A 24290-nucleotide genomic window follows, 5' to 3' on the forward strand; every position below is an offset into this window, starting at 1 on the left:
AGCAGAAGCAGTGCTGCGCAGTAGGCTAATAGGCTACACAGTTAGCTCTGTAGCAATACAGTGTGTATGTGCTGCAGCAGCATGTGTTCACTTAGAGATCTCCGTTTGTTTACAAGCACTGGACACTCAGCTAGCACAGCTAGCAAAGCCGGTTTGTTCACGATCAGCGGCAGGCACCACATGTATGGTTAGCATGCTGTTTTGTTTACATTAAGGGGCGAACGCTGTGCACAATTAGCAACGGCCTCCGCAGTAAACAGTGATTTGATGACTGTCGGACCAAGTGGGAGGTGTGTGTTAGACATCACGTGCGACGTCAAATATCCCGCTTCACCCCGATGGCCGGTTCATAGTGGTCCCGCTTCCAACAGTCCCACCAATTTTCGATCTCTGTGACTACCTCTGGAGGCAGAAAACTGGTGGGATCATAGTGGAGGTGTGACGTTACAGAGCCATAAATGTGTCTGCTTTGATAGAAAGAAGACAAAAAAAGTTGTTGGACACTATTGAAACATATGTGAGTCTCAGCATGAACTATGGTTGAAATACGACTAAAAACACCCATAAACACATTATTATAATGGGAAATCAACATTATTTCAGTTAAGGTTGTGATAATGTCTAAAAACATTTTGAAATTCTCAAAACTTTCCGGATAAACCAACTAACTACCATCCTTGTTTGAAAATATTTTGCTTACAGTAACCCTAACATTAACACAAAAATACTATAAAACCATAAGCTGATTTTAAAGATTTTGCCAAAAATGCACATTCAAGCAAACCAGCTCTGCAGTTACAAATTAGTAGTTAAAATGAGTTGTAGCCATGCTTTGGCGTTGCTTATCGACCAAATGTTGCATGCATGACGTGAAAACTCTGCTAACTGCAGGAGAACAGATACATGCAGGCAACTGAGGGGGTTTTAGCTCCACAGCATATGAACACAACTTTATATATGGAAAAAACTTCTAGATCTTAAATGTATTCCTAATTTTCAGGTACGTTTAGTTCTGCGCCAGTCACATGCCAACATGATGGTGCCTGATATCGTCTGGTGGCTTTATCTAGCAAAAGAAAAGTTGTGTGAGAAAACTGCAACATGATACAAAGAAGGCGTCTCTACCCTACAATCAAAGCACAAGATCAGAACTGACAATAGGTGTTGCCATCAACACTAGGTCTGTTTAAATTCTTTTCTGCAGTTTCATTTGCAGCAACAGGTTGTGTGAGTTTTTGGTTATGGTACGTGACTGACGTGCTACAGTTCAACAAAAACACTGACAGAAGACAAATCTCATTAACACTCATTATTATTATTATTATTATTATTATTATTATAGTAAACCCTTAAATGGGATCAATTGCAACAATTTAGTTAGAAACTTTTATCACTGATAATTCAAGTGATATGTATGTACTCTAACACACCACCATGTGTGCACTTTTCACAATAACAGTGGGGGTCAGACACATGATGCTAATGTAAAGATTTATTGTGAACTGTAGCAAAACTGAGAGGCTCAAATGAGAAAAGTCAGAGTACAGAGAGAAGGAGGAAATGAAAAGAGCAGAGAGGCAACAGCCTGAAAAAAGTGAGAAGAAGCATCAGGTAAGACGGGTGAAGCTGAATGTGCCAACACCCACCCATAACTACACCCACTGTAACTGAGCCCACTTATACGGCATCCTTTTGCACCAACCATTTCATGCTTTCTTATCAAAAAAGGGTTTAAAAAACAACAAACAGATAATTTTTCTAAAAGCAAAAGTAGTAAAACTAAACAAAAAATACTACTAAGTAAAACCCTGCAATAAAAAATGTACTAGAGTAAACAACAGTATGAACATTAAACCAAACGTATAACAATTCATTATCCGAACACACTCTCACTCTCACTTAATACCTAGTGAGGCCAAAACATCCCTAACTAGTTAACTAGTGGTTAGTTTAGCTGTGACAAGTTACTAATGTAACTAGTGAGCATTCTGGCCTAGATATAGGTATAGGATATGGAACAAATGCTCAAACAGCTTTCCATACACAGGTGAACTGGGGTGAGAACTGACAGGGACCAAGGTCAAAGACTATAATCACGTTCACATTAATGGGACAGATTTATGTGGCCTGTGTTTGCTCAGTTTCTATCTGAGCCTGTGCAGTAAATGATTTATGGAGGGAGGAGAACGGGTGGAGGGGAGGTTCAGCAGCAGCAGCAGGAGTTGAGAGAATTTACACAAGCCATTCTTCACTCCACTTCTGTTTTTTGTGATTTTTAGTTTGCGAATTTTTGCAGAATCCTCTTTACAAACTGGAGAAAAAGCAATTATTTCACACTGGTGCATTGACCAACAGGCAGGAGTTTGTAAAGTATTGGGGGTCTGTTGTTATTGAGGAAACTTTAAATTAAATTGCAAACAATGGCATCATTTGTTTGGGATTATTTGTTGTGTTTGCTGCCGTCCCTGCTCCTCCTGCTGTTATCTCTGGCTCGGCGCTGGCCCAGGGTCCGCTGTTGGACCAGGCTGGCTGTCAGGGCTGCAGGCTGGAGACTCTGGGTCCTAGTCTGTCTGATCCTGGAGCTGCCACTGGACAGAAATACAAGAACATGGACCAAAGAAGCCAGATCACCAGTTGTGGATGTTTTGTCTCCCAGGCTCATCTGTAAACCCTCAGCGCTGGCCAAATATCTGCTACGGCACTGCGGCTCCCTGGCCAGGCCGAGACTCGCCTCCTGGCCCCGAGGAGACCCCCATGTCCAGACTCTGTCCAGCCTGCTGTGTGGACAACATGAGGACACTTTGCAGTTCTCCAGAGACAATCTGCTGCTGAGAGACGGGGGTGTGGTGGCTCTGGACTGGGCCGTGGGTACACGACTGGGCGAGGTGTTTGGGAGGAAGAGGTGGGAGGGGAAGAAGGAGGGGAAGACGCTTGGCTGCTTCACTGCGACACCTCCTGTCCTCCTCCTCGTCCCAGAGTCCTGGGGAGGGCTGACCCCCCACCTGAAGGCGCTGTGCCATCAGGCCATGTGTCAGGGCTTTTACGTGGTAGTGTTCCATGCTCGAGGCACGGCGGCATGCCCGCTGACCACGGCCAGACTGACTGAGTTTGGAGACCCAGCGGATCTTGAGCAGGTAGAGAAAGATGGAAGCGGTACACTCTTTTTTTATTATATCATGTCATGTGGGTATTTTGTTTTGGTTATTTTATGAGACAAACTTAAGCTGAAACATTTAATCGTTAAATTAATAGCCAACAAATTTGATCAATCATTTTTAGTGATTTATCAAGCCAAACATTTAATTTATTTTCTCTGAACACACTTTTTCAAATGTGAGGCTTTGCTACTTTTCTGTGATTTACATCATTTTTAATTAAATCTGTTTTTGACTCTTGGTTGGACAAAATTTGCATTTTAAAAGACAATTTAAAGGAAATCGTTATTAACATTTATTACTATTTTGGATGTTTGACATCTTTGAATTTCAACAGCTGGCCTTTTGACTTTTTTCTTTCAGAGGCTGAGGTGGGCTCAGTTTTAAAGCTTACCATTATCTTATGAAAAAAGAAAACCTGGGGATTCCAATGGGTATCAACCATGGTGAAATAATGCTCCTGAATTAGGCTCAATTTCAGCGAGAGAAAAACTGCCATGTTCCTTCACCTCTGACCTCAAGATATCTGAATGAAAATGGGTTCTTTGTGTACTCACAAGTCGCCTCTTTTCAGACATGCTCACTTTGTGCTGATAACATGCAGTTTGAGGCGGAAACCCAAATGTTTTTTCTGTCATAAACTCTCAAAATGTTATTTTCACCTATCGTATGTGAATATTTGTGCATCCTGGGGTCCCTAAACAGTCTGTGAGTTGCATAAATCGGGTATGACTGAAAAGCTGAGACTCTTGCGGATTCATTGAGCCCAATTTTATTCATGTGTTACTGCAAATTATTCTTCAGGTTTCCAGCTTTCAGATGGTGTAAACTTATATGTGGCTTCTGTTGTTGACCTGATATCTTCCCCTTAAAATAGCCTGTTACCCCTAATTCCCTATAAAAGGGAGTAAAGCAAACAATAATAAAGAAATAATCAAGAGATTAATGGATATTTCATTTTAGTTGAAGCCCTTATTCAAATCCAACACTCAAACACAGATTTTCGCAAATAAAACATCTGCAGCCATGCAAACAGCTCTGTGAGACTTTACTAAAGCAAAGTGATGCTGAGCTTCATGCTAAAAAAAATGTCACCGAGCAAACAGAGCTGAGCCTGATGAAGAAGCCCTAGTTTTGAAGGTATTTTGGCAGAGCTTTTGTGAAACTGAAATGTTGAGCTGATGGTGGCGCTAGATGAAAAGTTATTCGGATTAATCTTCTGGGGAAAACAAATGTTTATACAAACTTTTTGCTACAATGCTATCTATAGATGTTGTTCAAAAATACTTAGTGCAATTACTTTATTTTACCTTAGAGTGACAAGCTCTTTGACATCTTATATTTCAGGCTGTAACTTACGTCCACAGCCGTCATCCGTCCTCTGCGCTGGTCGCAGTGAGCGAGGGTTCAGGCTCGGGGACTCTTCTCTCCTACTTGGGGGAATGTGGATCAAGTACATACCTGACAGCAGCTGCAGCCATCTCACCTGTACTGCAGGGACAGCTGTGGTTTGAGACAGCCATGCCTCCAGCTTACCGGTGGGGGACGCTGTTTCAGCGGAAACTGCAGCTCAGTAGGTGAGAGACATTAAAGGAACAGTTAATTAAAAAATACTTTTTTTCCTCTTACATGTGGTGATATTGTTGCACCTGATTAACTGGAGGTTATCAGGCGATTGAATGGGGTTTATCAGCTTGTAGGGCCTGCTCCACCTGCTGGTAAGCTAGTAGGTCGTCGAATGGGTTGATAAATTAACGTGAGTTGATTAGCAGCGCCCTCCAGCCAAGATGGATTTGACGTTACAACGTGTGAAAGAGAAGAAGGAAGTAAGGAAACGGAGTATAAAGCATATAAAAGTTGATGTTGGAGCATGCAAGAGGTAAAAAAAAAAAAAAACACAGAACTTTCACCCATGAAACCAGGGTTTGTCTCTCGTATAATAAAAAAAAGTCGACAATGTTTCTTTAAGTAATTTTAAGCAGCTAACATCCACGTCCTGTCACTTCCAGTGCTCACTTTGTCTTTGTAACACAATAACCCCCACATTAACGTGCATTTATTTTACTTTTTAAGTATCTTTTATAACGTCTAACCCGGACGTTTTTTGCCCTAACCCTAAAGAAGCAGTTTTGTAGTGTAATCATATGGAAACTGTGATCTTTTAACTCAACGAAACCTCTTTCATTTCAGTGAGAGATAACAACCTTCTCAACCTGCAAGCAGGTAGAGCAGACTCCTGCTCGCTTATAACATCCGTTCAATCGTCTGATAACATTTGGAACGGGTGTTTTGGTTTGGAGTGGCCCAGATTGGGAGATATCAGCTGTAGAGATAAGAGATATAAAGAGATGTAATTATCTGTATCTTCATTTGTTGAACCAACAAAATGATCTGTTTCTGTATTCAGATAAAAGACCATAAATGGACGTAAATCAAGCAAATATTGTATTTTCTAATCCGATATTCATATGCAACTCTTCAAATCCGCAAAAGTATTTTCCCACAATTTCATGCTGTACTTTTCATAATTTTCAAGTAACGGCAACAAGCAACTTCGAAAAGAAAAACATATTGGTTTCCATTATTTGTGTTTTCCAGTATAACGTATACGGATTCTGGTAAATCCCTAGACAAGATGTCTGGCTTCCCTTGAATATAACGAAACTAGATGACACCAGCAAACTAAGAATCAATGTCTCTTTGGGACCAGTTTTATACAGGAACTATTTTCTTTCTGTCTCTGTATCTGTATTCAGGTATGACACCAAAAGGTTTATACCAGAAGTCGTGTTAAATCTGGGAAATATTGTATTTTTTAACCATCAAAGCATCAAATTGATTAAATATTGCCATATGAAGTATATTTCCACTTCTTCATACTGTACTTATCATTTCAAGAAACAATAATAGCGAGCAACTTCGGATAGAATGTTTCCGTCAGATTTTTTGTGCTTTCCTGGATAACGTTTACAGATTCAGGTAGATCCCCGGTAGAGAAGAAAGACTTCCCTTCCTTCCTAACTATACAGCTATCACACTTTCCAAAGCATCCAAAACATCTCTTTTCAGAAATCACGGCCCCGTTCCTCAAGATAATCCACATCCTTGTTGTGACCAATTTCCTATGGGAACTATTTTCTTTCCACTGACCAGAGCACAAAGACAATAGTTCCAACATAAAAATACTCACAAGGAGTATTGAATATCTTGAGTAACAGGGTCAGGATTCCTGGAAAGATATGTTTTGGTTGTTTTGAGCACCACAAGCTCAGTCTATTGCAGGGCAGGCAGACATCTCTACGTCTGATACCTCCAGCACACTTGATTTGGGGGTTCAAAGCAAAACAAAAATGGTTGTTACAACATGAATGTAAAATGGACAATGACCATAAAAAGGTTTCTTTTTCTTTACATGGTGCTGTCACAAGATACGCAACTTCCTTCAGAGGAGTCCTGGATGTGGATCGTGCCCTCAGCTGTTCCTCCCTCAGAGACTTTGAAGAAACTCTCTTCTGCTCTTCGTCCCGGCGTCATCAGAGCATCGCCAGACCTCCAATAAGCTCTCTGAATCCTGGACTAAACTCTCTTCCCCCGCAGGGCCTGGCTCCCTCTGTGGCGTGGGCGTTGGGCGAGAGGGCGTACCCTGCCGAGGACTGGGACAACTACTGGGAGAGGAACGAACCACTGAGGGATGCAGACGAGGTGGCCGTGCCTGTGCTCTGTATCCGCAGCCGGGACGACCCTCTTCTTCCTCCTGCCTCCACTTTACCCCTTCCTCTTTTCCAGAGCAATCCTTATTTTTTTCTGGTGCTGACGGACCAAGGAGGACACTGTGGGTTCACTCTGGAGGGACGAGAAGAGACAGATGGAGGGATGACAGAAAATTATGCGGAGGAAGAAGCTAACTGGAGTCATATTGTAGTCCTGGAGTATTTCAGAGTTGTGGCTGATTTCCTAAAAGGAGAGAAGAACGGGTTGAACTCGGATGGTCCACTAGGAGAGTATAGTCCAACCGGGCTGAGGAACAGGACGAGCAACATGCCTCCGCCTTGCAGGAGGAGAGCCAACATGATGAAGAGACAGACCTTGGCGGTGCCTGAAGAGAGCAGTGTGGACGCAGAGGAAGGGAAGTTCACCTGGAAGAGGTCGTACACACGCTGAGCAGGAACAGATCTTTGGACAATAAAATTTAATTTTGTACTGAGCCAAATTGATCAGAGGAAAGAAGACCTTTGGTAAAGACCAACAAGAACAACATCTTCTCAGAACATGGATTCACTTGTTTGAAATTCTAACAATAAATCTTTAAAAATGAAAAAAATAAAATAAAATCTGGAGATGTGACTTAAAAAGGCTCTGCAAATTTAACAAACAGTTTGAACTTGAACTCACATCTAAGTGAAGCACTGTTTCACTTAAAGATTAAATTATAATTCATGAGACATTCATGAAAAACAGTAGCCTGGCTAACACCAGACTAATCACAAATGAGATTAGTCTGGAAACCAGCCGTTCATTTTTCCGTAGAGGAGGCGTGGTTTACGATCCTCCAGAGCCGTTTATTGGGCGCTTAGAATGTCTATCAAAAGCGTCTGTTGGTAGCTCTTAGCCAATCGTATCAGTTATACCAGATGACGTAGTAGACCGACAGAAATGGATGTTTGTTGCGTGTGTGTCTGTGAGAGAGTGTTGCTTGCTGCTTTGCTTCTCCAGTTCTCGCTTTCTGCAAGATTATTTATTTTCACGCTTTATTCCCCCTCATGTCATTCAGCCACACACATCCACTGATTTTATGGGCAATAAACAAGCTGCTGCTGGTCTTTCGGCGGCTCCGCTGTCCCCCAGCTCGTAGCGAGATCACCAACGTTACGGTAGCGGGGCTAATAGCTAATAGCCCCGCTACCGTAACGCTACCGCTATTAGCCCCGCTCCCGTAACGGCGGTGATCTCGCTACGAGCCGGGGGACAGCGGAGCCTCTGAGGGACCTTTCGCCTTTCAACTTTCGCTCTTAACTATTTAAAACACCATCTACAGCTAAAGAGAGTTTTGCGTCTGCTGCAGCCATGTTGGATCCGTAAGAAAACTACATTCTTCCGTCTGCTGAGTAATACACGTCATCGTTTTGCCGTCCCTCCCCGTTCTGTGATTGGATCCCTAAAACGGCTAAGAAACCTCCCTGGTTGCCAGACTGCCTGGAGGTTCGAAATGAAATTCGAGCGCGCAAGGCAGTATGGGTATACCCAGGCTAGAAAAACAGTAGGCCTGTAAAGGAATTCAATATTTACTTTATAGGTACTGCCGTTATGTGTTCAGAAAATCCTTGTTAATAATGACAACAAGAAAGCAATCCTTTGCTTTCTATCGTTACATCATTCTTTGTTGGCTTAAATCAAACACATCTATGTTATTATCCATGAGTTAGTTTCAGCAAGTCAGTCCAGGTCAGTTTTGATCCCCATAACCAAACAGAGGTCACTTCAGGGAGCAAATGACTTGGAGACGTTGACCCTAATTTTCCAGGGCTGGGGAGAACACTGGGCTTTTTGAAGCCAACCTTCGTAGTGCCCAAATGGTGGAATTACACTATCAAGTTGTCATTTGGGTCCATGAGGACCCATTGGGAAAGAGAGGTATCTAATTTGGTGGATACATTTTTTTTAGTGTTATGACTTGTTTCAATGTTAAAATTGTATTCATTCTGTACTAAACACTAGACACTAACACTATAAATATGCGGCTCGGCTGGCAGAAGGCTCATAGATATGGAAGACCCTGGTCATTTTATACACAAAGTTTCATGCACCACTGAGCAACTTTAATAGGAAACGCGATCCAGCCTCCAACAAAATTCTCTTAATAAATCCATGAGTTTCCCCCTCAATGTCAGTCACATTCCTGTTTGGCCTGACAGGCTCCACTTGATAAAAACCTATATTTTGTCATTTGTTGACATTAGTGGACTCCATTTCTAAGCTTAAGAAAGACAAGGCACTCAGGTTTATCCATATACTTCACATCCTTTGGATGTCAAAACCATAGTCTTTCCAACCAAATCAGTCCTAAAGCAGTTAAAGGCTACCAAGAAAGTTGAGGAATGTCTCACTTTTTAAGCTACTTTAAAATCCGTTGAAACAGTTGCAAAAAAAAGACTAATTCATGTAACTTGCTCCACACAGCGCCTTTTAAGTTAAACATTTTTTTAAGCATAAAATCTATTTTCCGTGCTCCTCACAAACAAAAACACAGTGGGACAAAGAAATATTAAAATTACTTTATTACAGATGATTCTTTATCCAGTAGCCCTCTTCCAACAAAAAATAGTAATTACAAACAAAATATTACATTTATCCCCTAAACTTTGTTTCTCAATTTATTTTATACATTTTTAAATCACTTTGTCATTTGTGAGGAATAGCTTTACTCTTCTGCTATGCAACATTCAGCTTTTGCACAATCTATACAATTTAATACAGTTTAATACAGGTCTCTGGACTACGGAGAATAAAACAGCAAGATCCACCAAAATGACAGGAGAGATAAAGGGAATACTGATAAACAGACTGTACAGAGACGTGACCCTGCCTCCCTGCACACTTTCAGCCAATGGCAGCCCTCCGTCAGGGGGATCACAGTAGACTCTATAATCTGGTCAATCACTTGTGCAATCAGTGCAACTGATCCAGTTCAGAGTGACCAAGGTCTAAAGCTAGACTGCCTCGCAACAACACCTGGGAGTAATTGTTAACACAAGAGAAGGTCTAAAAATCTGCCGTCGTTTGGCCCTCTGCAGACAACATCTGGTAAAATAAAAAGAAATAAAACTACAGAGCTGAAACAAAAGGGGCTGATAAAAGAGGTTGGGCATACTGGCTAAAGAGAAAAGTGGGAATGCCATGTGACGATTTTTCTTTTTTTAAAACTGTTTTCAGAATTGAGCCAAGTAAAACAACAGGATTATAAATCTTGAGTGCAGGGTGGTAAGATTTCTTAAAAAAAAAAAAAAGGCAATATTTAAGTGCAGTGTGAAAATGCTTTGTGTATTTAGTCCAAATTATTAAATCTGTGGACCCCGCAACACCTAGATACCAAACAATAGATATATTTTCAGCTTCTTGTGCAATAATTGATGTTGTGGAGTTCACTAGGTATTGTTTATGCAGCCAAATAATGTAAGATTCAACTTTTTACTTTTATTTTACACATCTTTTATTTTTTTCCTGTTATTATAAAATTGACTTTAGACTCGGTCTTCTAATAACCATGAAAACCTAAATAAACAGGTTGTTTCTTCTATATCGGGTATCATAATGTCAGTAAAATATAGCCGTTTAGGCTACACCTAACTAGATTTCAAATAATGTGCAAAATCATCCTCATTCAACATTAAACAAAATGTTACTTGAAGCGATCTGACCTTGAGTTGTGTTGTTCTCATTCACGACAGAATATCTGTAACAAGTTTCTAAACTCTCAGCTGCATGTAAGACTGAAAACCCCAGCGTTCGTTTGAACTCCGCCCGTCGGTCTAAAAAACAATCAAAAAAACAAAACACGTCACTGTGTCCGCATCACAACTAGTTAGTTTGTCTTTGATTCGTCAATTAAATTTCCATATTTTCAAATTCAAAATATACAATATTAACAGGTTTCCTGTACATTCCACCTCTTAAATCATAATGCATAATCTCATTCTCATTTCACAATAAGACTTCCACCTTTATCTCTTTCTTTTTTTATAGATCTATATAATAATACATGTTTTTTTCTTCTTTTCTTTCACTTAAAGAGCTCTATTCGAGTGGATCAGAGAGGGGTTGAAGGCCTACACCAGGCTCAGGAGGGGAGGGAGCGGAAGGTGGAGGGAATCAGGGAGGTCGGTGGTGAGAAAATGACACCCGGCGGGGGGGAGGAGGGGTGAGACAGAGCAGGACGTCAGGCCAGGGGAAGGGTGCAGGGGCATGGCAGCGGAGATCACAGCATCACCGCCCATCAACCCAACGAGACATTCAGCCATCACAGCAAGTGAAGCTCCTTGTTTATGCTCCCTGTTCTTTCACGTACACTCCAGCCTCTTATCTTTTTTTAAATATATATTAAAAATACTTTTTTTTAAGCAACTGAGATGGATATTGTTGCTCATTTACAGCCAAATCAGCTAAGTGCACTATTTTTTTTTTCTTTCATTTTGTGTCCCAACATCCTCCTGTGTGCAAAGGGACAAACTGTTCCACTGTTTGGGGAATAAAAATCTATCAAGCTAGAATACCAGTCAAACGTTTGGACATACCTTCTCATTCAATGTTTTTTCTTTATTTTTATAATTATTAAAGACATCAAAACTCTGATGGAACACATGTAATTATGTAGTGAATAAAAAAAACATGTTAAACAAACCAGAATGTTTTATATTTCAGATTCTTCCTTTTGCTCTGATGCTCTCAAACACATTAAGAAGGCAAGGAACTCCACAAATTATTGACAAGCTGCAACTGAAAACCATCCAGATGAGCAGCTCATGAAGCTGCTGAGAGAAGAACAGAAGAACATATTGTGGTTTGTTTATCACTTTTTTGTTGTGTTCTTTCATAGTTTTGATGTCTTCAGTATTAATCTACAATGTTGAAAATAATAAAAATAAAGAAAAACTATTGAATGACAAGGTGTGTCCAAACTTTTGACTGGTGCTGTGTGTGTACGCGTGTGTAAATCTGATTGTTAGTGTGAAGGCCTGTGCCAAAGTGCAAGTCATTGTCAAGTCACGACGCTGCGGTGAAGCTCTGCTCGAGTGTTCTTGAGGTAGACCAACAGGCAAGGTTCAAATTTATCAGAGGAAGTTTCATTTAACCACGCAAAACACGTGAAATTTTATAGTATTCAAGTAGGTGCAGCTGAAAACTCAACCTGTCATGAGGGCTGTGGACTAATGAGGCGACTGGCCGTCCACCGTGCAGGCGAGAGTGAAGAGTGGGCTCAGACAGGTCTGTGGAAACCCAAGAAACTTCTCCTCCAGTCTGGTTGGCTGCATATCACCTGAATCCCCTCCTTTAACTTCTCTGGCACAATCTCATTAAATACATCACAGTATGTTGGCATGAATAGTTCTAATGACTTTCTGAACCGTCACCTTTGGCAGCTCTGCAACAACTCCAAACTACTCTGCACTCTAAAACTCTGCAAAGATCTCTCTTCATTTTAGCTCTTCGTGACACGTTGTACACATCCTGTTGTTCTTACTTACAACAACCTTCGTTTTCTCTTTTTTCATGTTCCTTCTGGACTGATCACTGGTCTTAAAGGCGGTGTCAGTGACTCTGAAGAAAGAGGGTTAATATTTGAACTTCAAAGTAGATGATTTTTATACCAAGTTGGCGAGGTAATAATATCTTATTAGCTTTTTTATTAATATCAAAGTGTATCGTTCAGTTTTGGCGAGGAAGAGGGAGAGAATAGTGTTGTGTGGCTCAGTCTAAGCTACTTTGTTTTACATTTACAGTCAGGGCTGTGCATGAACACTGGGTTTCCATTATCCGGTAACGACTTAACGTTCACTGCTGCAAGCATGAGGAAGTAAAATTATAAAAGACAGCAGCAGGTTATGGTTATTAATTCTATTTATTTATGTAAGAAAAGGGTTATATTGAATGGAATTTATTCAATTTCAAGTCTGCAGCTGCATACGTCGCTGTTACGAGCCGTACAGGCAGCCTAGATTCTCCCTCTCTCCTGTGGGGAGGGATGGTGTCCCTGCTTCCGGCGCAACTGTAAACTGGATCGGCCTGATGTCGGCAAAAGATCGGACTTGAAACAGACATAATCTAGTTTTCAAGCTTTGTGGTTATGACTTTTTTGTTGCGTTAACACTGCTAAATATTTATATATTTATTTTTGAAATATACATAATAATGCATGAGTCTGCTGGCATTACTTATGTTATTTGGAATAAAATGAGCAAAAGTAAACTACTTTTCAATAAAAAAAAAAATCATAAATCTACATGCTTGGACGCTGTCAAACAGTATACATCTAGTCTATTTATTGCTCTTAAGCTCAATAAACACAGATATTGAAGTCCTACCAAACAAGTGGACTGGTACCAATTTTTTTTTTTTCAAACAGAAACCCTGTTTGTCAGCTGCACATAGAATGCAAGTTGTGAGGAGATATTTGCTGAATTTGATAAAAGTGTTTTTAGATTATTAGACGAGAATCGCAGACTGCACCTTTAAGTCAGAAACTACATTACCTACTTTCTTCCACATTCGTCTGTAACTGCACATTTACAACAATCTCATTCAACTTTCTTTCAGTAAAATGTCTTAAATGTGCTTCAGTCTCCAGGAAACACATTTCTAAACTTTATTCTAAAAAATTGCACACTGAATGCACCATATTGTGCTACGACAACATCTGAAAGTTTCAGATTTAGTATAAAACAGCACACTGCAAACAAACTTGTGATAACAAACTCCACGGCAGATAATATGAATATTTCTACTTTGAGTCTATGGCAACAGAGACTAACATGGCAAAAACACATAAAAATAGCCCTGCAGGCTACAGTAAAAGCAACACTATTGCACTGTGGCAAACTGTAAATGGTTGCAGCCATGTTGGATCAGTTTCAAGAGGTTTCCACAGACCACGGCGGGTTGGACACTGACGGGACAGGAACTCAGTACTGTGAGCTGTGTGTGTGTGAAGTGTGTATGGTGCATGCATGGTGTGTAGCGTCACATCGGTGCACACTTTAAGACAATTATCATGTGTGTGTGTTTGTGTTCTAGGTGTATGACAGGTGTGATCCGTTGGAGATCTGAGAGGTGATGCTGGCGCTCCTGCTCATGCCCTGTTCATTTCTCCCCCCTGATGACGTCCTCCTCATAGCTTGCGGGCTGTTCCTCACCCCTCCTGCACCTCCCGCGATCCCCCTCTGATTCCCTCCCCCGGGGTGGTGGAGGCTCCAGGGTGGCGGGCCCCCAGCCAGCATGGGGTGACCCCAGGGCTGCTGCGAGCTGGAGCCGCCCTGGTGGTGATGACTGTGGTGGCCACCGCCAACGCCGCCGCCTCCTCCACCTCCTCCACCTCCTCCGGGCCAGTGGCCTCCCCCCTGAGCCCCCTGGCCACCACTGCCTCCTCCTCCCCCACCCCAGCCTCCCTGGGAGTCGGGAGCCAGGTTAGTGAGGACCATGTTGCTGAAGCCCAGCCGCATCGACTCAGAGTCGAAAGCCTCGATCTCTCGGGCCTGACGCTCCAGCAGAGAGCGGATTCTCTCCAGGCGCTCGTTCTGCAGCGCCAGCATTTCCTCTTCGATCTGCGGAGAGAAAAACGGTGAACACATGAGTTCAAAATACAAACTGTGTGATGGTGCACAAAACAAAGTTTGTCTGCTTTGAAAAGACTTCTTTAAAATTTAACCAACAAAAAGTACACTCTTCATATTACTAGAAAATAGAAGAATAATCCCTGGAATAAAAAAAAACCTGCCATAATTAGATATAAAATATAGATTGTGCAGCTGCTCTGAAACCCTCTGGAGTCTGCAGACTTTTGATGACGTCATGCTGTAAAAAGCAGCATGTTTTCTGCCATCAGCTTCCCTCTAAAGTTCTGGCTTCAAACTCCTTGCCAGTTTCTGTTTGATGATGATGATAGGTCAAGTAAAACCGGAGATAAGGTCAAATATATTGAGTATAAAAATATAGAACTAGATGTTCTCCTCATTTTACCCCTTAAATGTTATATATGTAACCAAGGTTTAAAATTCTTCACTGAGCACGATTGTGTTCTGAAAGTAAAAAAATGTAATTTTCAGAATTTATGTTTTTATGTTTTTTTGGGTTCAAAATGTTGATCCAGAAATTCTAAGGAAAAAAAATTATAAAGGTCATATAGGTGAGGTGATGCTGAAAAAAAATATACCAACATGGCAATGTTAGCATTTTTTAAATTGTATATACAGGCAGAAAAGAGTCAGAGTCCTTCCACACCTTCTGCTCCAGCAGTGCCCTGCGCAGAGACACCCTCTGCTCCAGCTCCCTCCTCTCCTTGTCGTGCTGAGCATCTGTTTGCATCTTGATCTTGCTCTGGTACGCGTTGAGCAGCTCCAGCTCCTGCTGCAGCTGCATCCTCAGAACCTGACACTCGCCCTCCTGAGCCTCATCCAACCGAAGCTGAGGACGGGTGAGAGGAGAGAGAGAAAGGCAGAGAGACACAGACAGACAGACAGACAGACAGACAGACAGAGAAGGAGATAGGAAGTTGTTCTTTGTCAGCAGCATGAACTTTGTTTTTAGAGCAATGGTGAAAAACTGTATATTTTACATACTTAGACGTCTGTTTTTATGGCTTTCGGAAATATTTCTGTTGTAACTGACGGAGACACTGGATTCAATAATCCTGCTGTGTTTTGAACAATCATGCACTGATGAAGACATGTGCCTGCCGAACATGTTGGTCAATATAACACATTTTGCCATATAAAATAGGCATTAAATTTTGCAAATGTTCACAATAGTTTATTAGTCTCGAAACTAACAGTTATAGAAAAGACTTCCAATCAGAGCAACGAAGCAGGTGACATAGCGCTGACTGGGGCAGTATTTGGTAAATTTTCAAGCAGGAAAAACATGGAGGTACGGTCACAAAATTTCTGAAATTACAGCTAAACATCAGTTAAATGTGTTTCTAAAAAAAAAATTTGGAGGAGTGAAATAGAACAGTAACAGAATCTTGAATTACATTTGTTGAGCACTGCTTAGTTTGACAGTGAGTTGCATCCTATCATATGTCCTGTATTCATATGAGATAAACTGCTGTGATTGGCCCGTCAGGGTCCACGTGGAAATTTGGCTGAGTGGAAGAGCGACTAGACTGATCTGCCAGAGCAAATAAAAAAAAAAGGTTGACAGATTCCACCGGTTTCCAGACTATGGATTCTTAAGGCCCATATCACGTCATATATCATAATTTTACAGCCCGAGTTGAGGGGGCTTGTTATCAACTTGTGAACATACCAAGGTAAGATATTTAAATACAAAAGATATATATAAGGATAGTCTATAATTTATAATAATATCAGTAATATTATTAATAATAATATAATAAGCAGAGGAGAAGGGGTAGGAATTTATAAGTGTATACTTCTTCCTACTCCAAGAGAAATGAACAACTGAGCTGTTCCATGTACAGGTTTGACCTGTTCCCGTTTTCTTTTCTCCTTTTTTTTCCTTTCATATAATTCTTTACATTTCACTTTTATTTCATCTTATTTTTAGTGTTTTTGTTGACTTTTACATCATCAATTAATCAATATAGGCGAACAGGACATAAAAGTGAAAAAAGGCAGCGTAAAATCCCTGGACCTGGCTCCTGGCCTAATCTTTACATTTTCTTAAATAAGATATTTCTAAAATAAAATTCCCGAACTGTTCAGGTCTTCCCTTCAGGTACTCACAGCCTGCGTGGAGAGCATCTCGTTGATGGAGTGGTCGTACTGCTCAGCCAGGATGGCCAGCTTCCTGGTCTGCTCCTCCTTCAGCCTCTTGAGCACGGCCTTGTGGTCGGACTTGGGCGTGGTCTCCAGCAGGTGGTTCCTCAGGGCCTTGTACTGCCTGGTCTGAGTCTTACAGGTCTCCTGAAATTGCTTCTTAATCTGAAGCTCCTTAGACTGAAGGAGACAGAAGGAAGAGATATGAAGAAGGAAACAGCCCATTGAGAAAACAAAAAAAACCCTCCCTAAGAGTAGGTACCTTGAGGCTCTTGGGCTGCTGCCGGACCTCCATGACGTGTTTGCGCCGCAGCTCCCTCTCCCTCCTCTTGTTGTACTCCAGCTGGTTGGTGAGCTCCGTCTGGTGCTGGGTCCGGATGAGCTCGGCCCGCGCCCTCTGGATGGTCCCCAGGTGCCTGAACTCCAGCTCCTGCATCGACTCGTGATGTCGGAGCAGCATGGCGTGCTCAAGGTCCTTCTGGGTCTGCCGCTTGTTCAACTCCTGAGAAAAAGAAAATTATGCAATCAGAAATCATTACTGTAGCTGCTTGTGGCTGGTTCTCTCTCTGTGTGCTGAAGTACCTCTCTGGCCAGATCCTGCTCCACGTTGTGTCTAGCGATGAGGATCCTGCGTTTGAACCGGCGACATTCAAGCTCCAGATACTGCCTCTGTCTCCTCAGCAGGTTGGCCTCCTCCTCTGCCTGCAAATCAAGTTTTATTAACCCATTTAAGCCTAAAACGCCTGGAAAAAATGCCTGTAAAACCTATGGGCGATTTTAAAATAACCCCCTAAAACCTGAAGTTGTACTGGAAATTCAACAGAAGTGTCAACGCCTTCTAAATTATAGATTTTTCAGCCTCTGTAGCAGATAGAAATGAAATTAAAAAAGTATTTGAGAGCTTATACCTGTGGATTTTATGAGAAGTTGAGTTTATTTGTCCAAACCTTCAATAAAGTATTTTTTTAAAATCAACCTGTTGCATTGCGACACTCCCACATGTATTCTGATGCATTTCATTGGCCAAGAGACCGAAAATAGGTGGAAAAACCTACAAATACTAGAAAAAAGACTATCCGCTTTCCCGGCTTTAATGGTAGAATAACGCAACAGCGCCCCCCGGTTTTAATGGTAGAAATGTGGTAATGCTTTTCCAGCTTAAATGGGTCAAGGTCACAGGTTCTACAGACCTACAGGCATGTGTTTAAAACATCATTTGTCTTAGGCTTGCTGATAGTTCATATTGTTTGAGAGATCCTGACCTGAAAGTGCTGGATGTTCTCCTTCTGCTTGGACAGCCACTCCTGCTTCTCCTTCTTCGGAGTCGACTGGTTCTCGCTCAGTTCCTGCCACACAGGTGTTAGTTTGTTTGCCTTCAGTATGTCAGGGCATTAACATAACTGTGCTTCATCGATATTACAGTTTGTCAGCACGGGATGAGCACTCATACAGTTTTCTCTTGCATTTTTCTCTTATTCATTTTATAGAAACAGTCCAATTAAACCTCTGACCTCACAACCAACCAGCCAGTTTGAGAGTCATGTTTTCTTCAAAAAAAAACAACATAAAAATGACACCACTTTTACACCTCAAAAACTAACCAAATCTATTCAATCATATAATAAATCAAAATATTTTATTCCCTAGGTCTCTTTTATTAAATTTAAAAAACAAACAAACAATATTTGCACTAACCAGGTCCTGTAAACAATAATCAATTCTGTGCTAAGAGCAGAGAAAAGAGGACATAGATTGTTAGTTAATTTGATTTTGCAATTTTCTAGGCGATATAGAACAAAAGACTCACTGATTAATCGGGAAAATAATAAAGAACTAACAACCATAATAGTGACTCCCAACTCTTCCCACTCTTTTGTAAATTTGGCCCAGCACAATCTACAAATATATATATATAAAAAACAACTATCTTAACCAAAAAATATACCACCAAAATAAAATAAAAACTATATTAGTATTCATGTAAAGTAAATACGACAGACCCAGTTCAAGGTGTTTATTTGGACCACCCAAAAAAGAAGTCCTGTATTTACTAAACTCTGTACGTTTAGCTGATGTGGTTCAGGTGTGTAGTTCAGGTGTTTTACCTCTTTAAGCTGCTCTTTACGGAGTTTATACTCTCTCTTCTGTGACTCCAGGAAGCTGCTGAGCTCCTTCTTCTGCTGCACCTGAATGTGCTGCTGGAACTTCTTCTCATCGTTGGTGAACGTCTTCAGCTGAAAAAAACACAAGCGCCCGCTTCAGTTGTGCAAACAAGCTTTACAAAACAGTAATAATCAAATATCATGTCCACATACATCTTTGTCCAGCGCCGCCTGGTGTTTTTTCAGCAGCTTCTCCATCTCCTGTGTGAAGTTGTTCCTCTGACTCTCCAGCTCTTTGTCCAGCCTCAGCCTGTGCTCGTCCATCTCCCCCTTCAGCTTGTTCTCCAGCGCCATCAGGTGCTTCTGATGCTGCCGTCTCATTCGCTTGTATCCCGACATCTGTTCCCGCAGCTCCGAGTCCTGCTCGTGCTCCTGCATCTCACGGGTCACCTGCGACATGTGGAGAGATTATTTTTAAGAAGTGTGATAAAAGATAGAATTTTGACATCTTACCCAAATATGTAGCTAAACATTGTGTAGCTAAACATGTAGCTGAACAGCAACTAATAACTAAATAATAAAATTAATAAGTGGTATAATAATAAGTAAGTGTGTTCTCACGAGTGACGCTGTGCGTATGGTGGCAAAGTGCTCTCTGTTGCGGTAGTGCTTCCTCGGGACCTGAGCTGGAGCCGGCTGGGGCTCAGAGGGCTGACTGCTGGCTGCCTGCTCCCCAGAGAAACTCTCCTCCTCTTCCTCCTGGAGACACGAGGCGGCAGGATTAACATGTTAGTTTGTTACAAACAAGAAAGAGGAAAAGCTGCGGGCATGAGAAGGTTACAGCAAGAAAAGAGATCGAGACAGAACATGGGAGACTCAGACACAACTTTATGCATCAATGTGCCACAGAAACATTTCTACTCAGAGTGCTGTGAAGAAGCTTCAGTCTAAGCTTCAAGTTCGTCAAAGAACATGAGTGTTTATAAAGGATTAGGTAACTCAAAATGCTTTTCCTTTTTTACTCCACTTTATAATCCGTCAGCATGTTTCTTGTCATGTTTGGGGGCTTGCAAGAGACAGATTAACCCTCAGGCCACCATGATCAAAAAACATGACTTCTTCATGACTCTGTCATGCTTCTGGCAAGTTCTGGCTTCATGCCAGATTGTGTTTGATGATGATAGGCCAAGTAAAACCAGAGATGAGGTCAAAAAAATATAGAACTATACATTCTGCACATTTTACTTCTTATACGTTTGATTTTGAAAGAGGTTGTGATGAAAAAAACAAGAACAACATGGCGTGGTAAACTTTTTTAACTGGTATACACAGGCAGAAAAAACAGACAAAATAGCCCAAAACTCCAAAGAAAAATAATAGTTAGACTTAATGCAGGAAAGCCCTAAATATTCTGACTTTTATTCCAAAGTATGGGTAAAGATCCCAAACCACTGGATTGAATATTTCTCATTATGCGTCTGTGTCACACTAATCATGTTTAAAAATTGGTGGAGTGTAATGGATCATGAATTTAACTCTACACACTTTCTCTAAATATCCGTGCATCAGTGTCAATGTACGCACCGGTTTGAGGTGGATGACGGAGCTGTTGGACATGACGGTGTGGTCTCCCTCCATCAGGTCCAGCTCGCTGCGGCTGTCCTGTGCCGCCTCGTTCAGACTGTTGACGGAGCTGCTCTGGGAGCTGGCGCTGATGGACATGCTGGGAATGGACTGATTGCTGCCGACACTGTTCACCGTTCCTGTCCGGCCTCCGCCCGGCTCCACCTCCTGCAGATAGAGCAGCGGAAAGAGAGACAGCAAGGGACAGAGGGAGACAGAAAGAGGGAACACGAGACCAAGAGACACACAGACATGCATACAAAACGATGCATGCTTGGTTATTTTCTCTAAAATTTCATCAAAGTGGCTTATGTATTTCTGATGGTGGTTTTTTAGCTGCTTTAGTTTGATTCGACGCACCTCGTCTCCGTCCGGGGGTTCTGCCGTGGGGCCGTTGTGGGCCTCCTGCAGGAGGATCTTCTTCATCTTGCGGTACTGCAAGTTGTCCAACTCTCGCACTGCGTCCTTGGTCCTCTGAATTAGATCCATCAGCACAGAGTCCGGACGCTCGCGCTGCAGAAATGCATGCTGGAAGGACGGAGAAGGAACAAAAAGACAGAGGATGAAGAGGAAGAATAGGGAGAGGGGGAATGATCATAAGAAAACTGTGAAACAATAAAAGCACAACTGAAATGACAGCTGATGAGGAGATCAATGCATGAAATTGTTTTTGTGCAGAAACTGCAGAAGGAAAAGCCTGTATTAAGGCAAGCCACCTCACAATATTATGTCATATTTATGGGTGTTTATTTACCATAATATAACATTTATCATGCTCGGTGATCAATAGAAACTGTGTAGTGCAGTTAATCAAGTCACACAATACTGTGTTATTTTAAAAGCAGAAAACACTAAAGACATATTTTTTCACACGCTTTTACCTAAATTTAAAGAGTAGGACAGCCTGTAAAACATATTTCTTTTTTTTTCTTTTTTTAAACCTTTATTGTCACTATTACTACTACTACTACTACTACTAATAATAATAATAATAATTTGTATTCCCTTTTAAATCATCTTGTATGTTCTGATCTTATATCCATCATCATGTATGATCCTTACTTTTTTACCGCACACTGAGTCTGCATGAAATTTTCTTTATAAATAAACCTTATATGACTTGAATGATGATTAAATGTCAGAACAGACAAAGATGTGAGAATAAAACCAGAGCTGAAAAAATCATGTTTTTTTAAATCTACAACACCCTCTTTTTTAAAACAGACTGAAAGCGTCTATTTTTTCACATTTTAGCTTGATTTAAAGTGTAGGTTAACCTGTTAAACTTCTATTTTTAAACCTTTATCTTAGAATTGTTATTATATTTGTTATGATAACTCCTGTTTTAAACTGGTTTTACTAATAGCAATAATACAGTTTTATTCCTTTTTCATTTTACTGCTTTTTTTTTTGTCTTGTATGTTCTTATTTTTAAATCACCATGTATGATTTTACTTTGTGTTTTATTTTGTATGGAATGTGCTGTATAAATAAAGTCTCTCTGACTGCCTGAAGGTAAATTTGGGCCAGAAGTCCAGTTGAAGAAGCAGTTAAAAGGAACAATGTGACACTTTTAATTTAGTTTAACAAGTATTGTTGTGAAACTTGACATATAAAAAGACGACACAGTTCTGCACCCTGAGGACAAATTCCATTAGCAGTAGTGAGTCCATTAGTGAGCTAAGTGACAGCTGCTCAGTTACTAAACGATGGATGCAGAAGTCTCCTCTCAACAGTAATTACATCTGTGTACTTTCTACAAAACACAGCTCTGTGTGTGTGTGTGTGTGTGTGTGTCCCTCTCTCTCTACATGCTCTGGCTGTGTGTGAATCCGGAAGCGGGGGATTAGTAAACTTAAATAGAAGCTTATGGGGGACAGAACAGAGCTCAAACATCAGAGAGATTTATCACCGGGGGGCTTTGTCAGTCTCCCATCTTAACACACTGACCCTGCTCTCTGCTTCTGTGTCAACGTGTTTCCCAACCTTTTTCCTGTTCTGTCATCAAGCAACCTGGGGACCCCTGAATCAGTGCCATTTTATGGATACTTCATACTATAATCAATGCATGACACTAATAACTGCACAATTGGTGAATGCAAGCTGCAGGAATTTTGTGTAAAATCAGCGAATAAATGAATTTTGAGCAATAATTTCCTGCTATGTTGCATCAGATAAAAAGCTTTTCTCTTATTTATAGGAACTTTTAATACAATTTTTTGTCTTTTAACCATCATACAAACCTTCTAGGGTTCTCTTTTGACAAATTCATGCATTCTTCTCCGTGTTGCAGGACCATTGTTGTATTATCTCTTTGTTTGTATAAGCTGCATATTTTTTCAATGCATGCAGAACCTGTTTCAGAGAGGAGCTCTGTTATCATAACTTTTCTATTCAGGTGTTTAACAAGCAGCTATGGTGTGTTCACATTTACTTGCATGAGTTTATCTATGTTACTCATGCCATCATTAACCGTCGCTGACATAACCACTGCTGCTGGTGCTTTGTTCCTGTTGTGGAAGTCCCAGGTATATCAAACACAGATCAATTAATTTCTCCAATAAATGTGACTGTTCCTGCATTTACATTGGTATGTATCCAAATTAAAAGATCTAGCTGTGTAAGATTTAATGGCAATATATGCATTAAAAGTATGCGGAAATACATACAGCACGATGCAGAATTATAGAAAACCTGATTTCATGTTTCGTTAACTTTTAAAATAATTGTTTTCTCATTGCTGCTTCTACATTGGTATGTACCCGAAATAAACAGAGCTATACTGTGCAAGAAATTCTCAACGCCAAATATTTGGGCACCCGGTGTGAACACAGCATTATCCTTTGAGATTTTTGAGGTTTATATTTTGCATAAAGATCCAAACTTGAGAGCACAATTTCATTTACCGTAGTTTTCTTTACAACAAATGATGAAAAGCGGAAATATAGGCCAAACGTAACTGCCCTTAACATAATATTTCTTGCAACCCTTTTAAAGCTTTGGCGACCCCTGTCGGGGGTCCGGACCCCCATGTTGAGCACCAGCAGAGTACAGCATGTGCGTATACTTACACCCAGCATGTCGTCAGAGTGCGGTCTGTCCTGGGGGATTTTCTGAAGGCAAGAATCGATAAAGTTTCTAAAGTAATCCGTCCTGAAACAAACATTACAAGAGGGTCAGACACAGACACTGACAAAAGTAAATATTATCATTATATGTGCAAAACATACAACATATATGCAAGTGATTGTTTGTGTGTGTGTGTGTGTGTGTGTGTGTGTGGTCTCACCATTCACTGGACTGCAGTGTGGGGCTCTCATTCTGCGCTATGTGGTATAAGGCACTCATTGCATTCATGTTAAACAGGGGAGGCTTCCTCTCCGCTGGAACACAAGTGATGATAATTAGTTAGTATTACTTCCTATTAAGTCACATATGCAACAAAAGTTTTACATGATAAATGTTTTGTCCTATTTCAACTGATCATAACTGAAAATAAATGTCTGTATTACCGCTGAGTAAATAAACATTATTGATTAAACGCAACCTTAAATGAAACCTGATTCATCAATGAAATCTTAGACAACATAACTTAAATACATGTAGTTACTGAAATTAGTCCTTGAATTCAAAAATCACACTTTTCTGTCTTAAAATGTACACTTACTTTTACACAAACGATAATAAAGATAAATACACAGAAACTGTCACCTACCTAATTCTATACATGTGATCCCTAAGGACCAGACATCCACCTTCCCATCATACTGGCCCTCGTCCATAGCTAGAATCACCTCTGGGGCCATCCTGAAGGACAAATAAAAAGGAAATTAACAGTAATTTAATGAAAGACAGAGTAACTTTCAAAGATACTCAGTCACACTTCCAGCTTTCAGAATGTACTGTAAGACTTAAAAGGATTT

The 24290-nt window shown here is 40.8% G+C and overlaps 2 protein-coding genes across 2 annotated transcripts in view; one reads left to right on the top strand and one right to left on the bottom strand.

Annotated features, from left to right (window-relative positions):
• Positions 1–2241: 2241 nt before the first annotated feature.
• Positions 2242–7953, top strand: LOC131986517 (protein ABHD15). The gene is made up of 3 exons (XM_059351513.1): positions 2242–3134; positions 4503–4732; positions 6584–7953. The coding sequence occupies exons 1-3, from the start codon at positions 2421–2423 to the stop codon at positions 7314–7316; spliced, it is 1677 nt and encodes a 558-aa protein (XP_059207496.1). The 5' UTR covers positions 2242–2420; the 3' UTR covers positions 7317–7953.
• Positions 7954–9412: 1459 nt separating this feature from the next.
• The window catches only part of LOC131986515 (serine/threonine-protein kinase TAO1-like), a 29701-nt gene continuing 14823 nt past the window's right edge, over positions 9413–24290 (bottom strand). The window contains exons 8-21 of the mRNA XM_059351511.1: positions 24083–24174; positions 23657–23750; positions 23439–23520; positions 20728–20895; positions 20329–20535; positions 19366–19503; positions 18958–19194; positions 18748–18876; positions 17905–17988; positions 17225–17344; positions 16905–17144; positions 16610–16822; positions 15144–15326; positions 9413–14467 (exon numbers count right to left, since the gene is read on the bottom strand). Of these exons, the coding sequence (XP_059207494.1) occupies positions 13937–14467; positions 15144–15326; positions 16610–16822; positions 16905–17144; positions 17225–17344; positions 17905–17988; positions 18748–18876; positions 18958–19194; positions 19366–19503; positions 20329–20535; positions 20728–20895; positions 23439–23520; positions 23657–23750; positions 24083–24174 (2518 nt within the window). The 3' untranslated portion in view covers positions 9413–13936. The remainder of the gene's footprint in view (positions 14468–15143; positions 15327–16609; positions 16823–16904; positions 17145–17224; positions 17345–17904; positions 17989–18747; positions 18877–18957; positions 19195–19365; positions 19504–20328; positions 20536–20727; positions 20896–23438; positions 23521–23656; positions 23751–24082; positions 24175–24290) is intronic.

This window comes from Centropristis striata, chromosome 15, assembly GCF_030273125.1.
Source record: "Centropristis striata isolate RG_2023a ecotype Rhode Island chromosome 15, C.striata_1.0, whole genome shotgun sequence".
Lineage (NCBI taxonomy): Eukaryota > Metazoa > Chordata > Actinopteri > Perciformes > Serranidae > Centropristis > Centropristis striata.